Source organism: Chiloscyllium plagiosum, chromosome 44 (assembly GCF_004010195.1).
Source record: "Chiloscyllium plagiosum isolate BGI_BamShark_2017 chromosome 44, ASM401019v2, whole genome shotgun sequence".
In the NCBI taxonomy this organism is placed as follows: Eukaryota; Metazoa; Chordata; class Chondrichthyes; order Orectolobiformes; family Hemiscylliidae; genus Chiloscyllium; species Chiloscyllium plagiosum.
In genome coordinates, this window is record NC_057753.1 from 11,081,334 (window position 1) to 11,085,671 (window position 4,338).

At 47.4% G+C, this 4,338-nt stretch overlaps 1 protein-coding gene across 1 annotated transcript in view; it reads right to left on the reverse strand.

The window, feature by feature from the left end:
* Positions 1 to 4,101, reverse strand: part of LOC122543525 (zinc finger protein 226-like) — a 49,952-nt gene extending 45,851 nt beyond the window's left edge. Inside the window, exons 1-2 of the mRNA XM_043682321.1 lie at positions 3,972 to 4,101; positions 1,540 to 2,566 (exon numbers count right to left, since the gene is read on the reverse strand). Of these exons, the coding sequence (XP_043538256.1) occupies positions 1,540 to 2,462 (923 nt within the window). The 5' untranslated portion in view covers positions 2,463 to 2,566; positions 3,972 to 4,101. The remainder of the gene's footprint in view (positions 1 to 1,539; positions 2,567 to 3,971) is intronic.
* Between the last annotated feature and the right edge of the window lie 237 nt (positions 4,102 to 4,338).

The following is a 4,338-nucleotide window of genomic DNA, read 5'->3' on the forward strand; positions in this document are numbered from 1 at the left end:
GGCCCATCGGGTCCACTCCGCCATTCAATCATGGCTGATGGGCATTTCAACGCCACTTACCCGCACTCTCCCCATATCCCTTAATTCCTTGAGAGATGGCTTGGAGAGGGTGGACGCTAGGAAATTGTTTCTGTTAGGTGAGGAGACTAGGACCCGTGGGCACAGCCTTAGAATTAGAGGGGGTAAATTCAGAACAGAAATGCAGAGACATTTCTTCAGCCAGAGAGGGTGGGCCTGTGGAATTCATTGCCACAGAGTGCAGTGGAGGCTGGGACGCTAAATGTCTTCAAGGCAGAAATTGATAAATTCTTGATGTCACAAGGAATTAAGGGCTATGGGGAAAATGCGGGTAAGTGGAGTTGAAATGCCCATCAGCCATGATTGAATGGCGGAGTGGACTCGATGGATAGAAATGGCCTTACTTCCGCTCCTATGTCTTATGGTCTTATAGTTTGTTTCCTGTTACGGAACATTTGCAAGTGATCAAGCCTTTAATTGAAAAGCTAACTCCCCTTTGTTTAACGCTATGCTTTTGCAATGTATTCCTCCTGGTATCGCTGACATGATCCAGACAAACAATATGAACTGGTCCAGGAATTCCCTGTCGCTAATGAGGTAAGCGGTAATCTTCTGGGGTGGCCAGAACGAGCCCAAACCATGATCCGAATATGTCCAGCAACTTCGTGATCCCTATACCTCATGTGCCAACCCCAACGAGGTTCGTTGAGACCAGGATACCAACTGGGGGTGAAACCTACCTCAGATGCCCAAGTGACCACCACTGAGTAACCCTTTCCCGATCGGAAATAATAACTTGACTTTTACAATGGTTAAGCTCAGTGACCATGGGAATGGAATAAGGAATGTACAGATTTGGCAAAAAATAGCATTTGTTTCTTTCCCATGACAGTTTTGTTGATTAGATTAGATTCCCTACAGTATGGAAACAGGCCCTTCGGCCCAACAAGTCCATACCGACCCTCTGAAGAGTAACCCACCCAGACCCATTCCCCACATATGCACCTAACACTATGGGCAATTGCTATAATGAAATGGCTAAAATACAGATGTATCCCAGGTATTAATCTATAGCTGACGTAAATAAAGCCACATAAATGGCTTTTGTTTACTTAAGGGAAACTATACTGAAAGCATTAACTATCTGGTTCACATGCAGTGACACAAATACAGACACATCAGCAGCTATGCTTAATAATACTAAATTTATTAATTATCTAATGGGAACCTAATAAAAAATATTATATGGTGAGAATTAGAGAAAATAAGATAATAACGCATATTAAGGGTACAAATTATGCTGTCCCTAAGATTTAGAGATTCATTAGCATATTCAGGGATATCTATGATTGATACTCTTGATTATTGACTATTGATCTGTCACCAGCTGAATTACAATACAGTGTGTTTTTTTTGTAACTTACTTGTGGTCTGAGAATTTGAGTTAACACCCAGAACTGGACTGATAGTCCAGTCAATAACGGCACACAGCCGTAGCTCCTTCAATCCCTCTGCAATGGCAAGTGAACTCGCTGGTGCCTCTGCAGGTGGGAGGAGCGGGTGAAACCTTTCCCACACTCAGAGCAGATGAATGGCCTCTCCCCGGTGTGAATCTGCTGGTGTTTCTGCAGGCTGGAATAGTCCGTGAATCCCTTCCCGCACACAGAACAGGAGACCAGTCTCTCCTCGGTGTGGATCTGCCCGTGCGCCAGCAGGGCAGTTGAATGGGTGAAACCTCTCCCGCAGACGGAGCAGATGAAGGGCCTCTCCCCAGTGTGAACACGCCGGTGTCTCTGCAGGGCAGAGGAGTTAGTGAATCCCTTCCCACACTCAGAGCAGGTGAATGGCCTCTCCCCGGTATGAATGTGCCGGTGTCTCCGCAGGTCAGAGGAATTAGTAAATCCCTTCCCGCACTTGGTGCAGGTGAATGGCCTCTCCCCGGTGTGGACCCGTTGGTGTCTCCGCAGGGCAGATGAACTATTGAACATCTTCCCGCACATGGAGCAGGAAAACGGCCTCTCTTCAGTGTGAATGCGCTGGTGCATCAGCAGGGTAGACAACCGACTGAACGCCTTCCCGCACATGGAGCAGGAAAACGGCCTCTCCTCAGTGTGGATGCGCTGGTGCATCAGCAGGGTAGATGACTGGGTGAACACCTTCCCACACACGGAGCAGGAAAATGGCCTCTCTTCAGTGTGGATGCGCCAGTGCGTTCGCAGGGTAGATGACTGACTGAACTCCTTCCCACACACAGAGCAGGTGAACGGTCTCTCCCTTGTGTGAACCCGCTGGTGGGTCACCAGGGTGGATAAATGAATGAATGCCTTCTCGCACACAGAGCAGGTGAATGGTCTCTCCCCCGTGTGACTGCGCCGATGGCGTTCAAGCAAGGATGGGAATTTGAATTCCTTCCCACAGTCCCCACATTTCCACGGTTTCTCCATCACACGGGAATTCTCGTTTCTCTCCAGCTTTGAAACTCAGTTGAAGGACCACTCACACACGGAACGTGTTCAGTCTCTCGCCACTGCCATTCATCAAGCTTGCTCTGCAATTCAAGAAGATCATGTGTGTCCTGTTGTGTCCTTAATTCCATTTCCTGCCTGCCTCCATAACCTTTCATTCCCTTGTCACTCAAAATTCTTTTCAATTCAGCCTTGAATACATTCAAAGAGCCAGTCTCTACTACTCCCTGTGGGGGAGCATTGCAAAAACTAACAAGAGAGAATAATTTATTCATCTCTGCCTAAAATGAGATACCACGTTTTTGTAATCTGGGTCTTCAAATTCTAGATTCTCTGACAAGGAAGCATTTTATCTAAATCTACCCTTACAAGCTCAGTTCTGGTCACCCAATTATCAGAAGGGTATTATCAAACTAGAGAGAGTTCACAGGAAACTTACAAGTTGTTGCCTGGTGTGGAAGATTTGAAGAAATGTTGGATCGGCTGGGCCTTTTTTCACTGGAGTGTAAGAGGTTGTGAGAAGGGAAGTTCATAAAGTAATGAGAGGTATAAATATAGACGATTTCACAAATGGGGGCATATTTATAATGTGAGGAGAGAGATCTGAAAAAAAGACAAGGACCTTTTTTTTTCATAGAGTGTGGGTCACATGTAGAATGAACTTGCTGAAGAAGTGGTAGATGCTGGTACAATTACAACATTTAAAAGATTTTTGGATAGGTACATGAATAGGAAAGGTTTGGAGGGATATGGGCCAGGAGCAGGCAGGCAGGACAGGTGCGATTACGTTCGGCATGGACCGATTGGACTGAACGGTCTGTTTCTGTGCTGCGTAATTCTGTGACTATAACTCTATGACTGTACTAGAAAAGCACAGCAGTCAGGCAGCATCCGAGGAGCAGGAAATTTGAAGTTTCAGGCAAAAGCCCTTCATCCGGAACTTTCGCTCGAAACGTCAATTTTCCTGCTCCTCGGATGCTGCCTGACCTGCTGTACTTTTCCAGCACCACTCTAATCTCGACTCTGATCTCCAGCAGTGCTTACTTTCGCCTCTATGACTGTACTGCCAAGCAGCTAATTATAATTTGCCGTGGCGTTAAATGCTAACCATCTCCTGGGGAAGCCCACCCCTTTAACTGCGAGTATTAACCAAACAAATAAATCTGCCGGGTGAAGGAAGCAAAGCCTGTCGATGTCTTCAACAGTGAGACCAAGGTAAAAACAAGGACTGCAGATGCTGGAAACCAGAGTCTAGATTAGAGTGGTGCTGGAAAAGCACAGCAGTTCAGGCAGCATCCGAGGAGCAGGAGAATTGACGTTTCGGGCAAAAGCCCACAACAGTGAGACCAAGCCAACCTTTCCAGAGTCTCTCCCCTCTCCTCTCCCCTCTCCCCTTCTGGATGAATTTCATTTCCTTTCAGCTCCTGCAAGTCAACAATTGAATTCCAGAATGGAAACCGGGGTGAGAAAAGAGAGTGCCGTACTTACAGCTGATTGACAGAGGAACGAAGTTGCAGTCTGGGATAAAGCTCTATCTTCACTCGGATAGAGAGGAGCTGCGGCTTCTCCAACTCATGGGTCCAACTTTGCATTACGACCCTAGGCTAGCTCTGATTGGCGGGAGGACCGGAAGAAGGCCGGTCCTCCAGCGATTCAATTGGTCAATCTCCAAGGCAGCTGACCGTAGTCTTTTGTGATGCAAAGGGTTCGGCCACCGCCGGACCAGCAATTTGGAACACGGGGTACGTCCCCGGCCGGAACCGTGGCTCCTATTGGCTCCTTCAAGGAGTTCCCGCCCCTATATTCGACGTCATAACGCCGAAGGAGCCCTCTCAGTTTCAGAGTGAAACTCCCT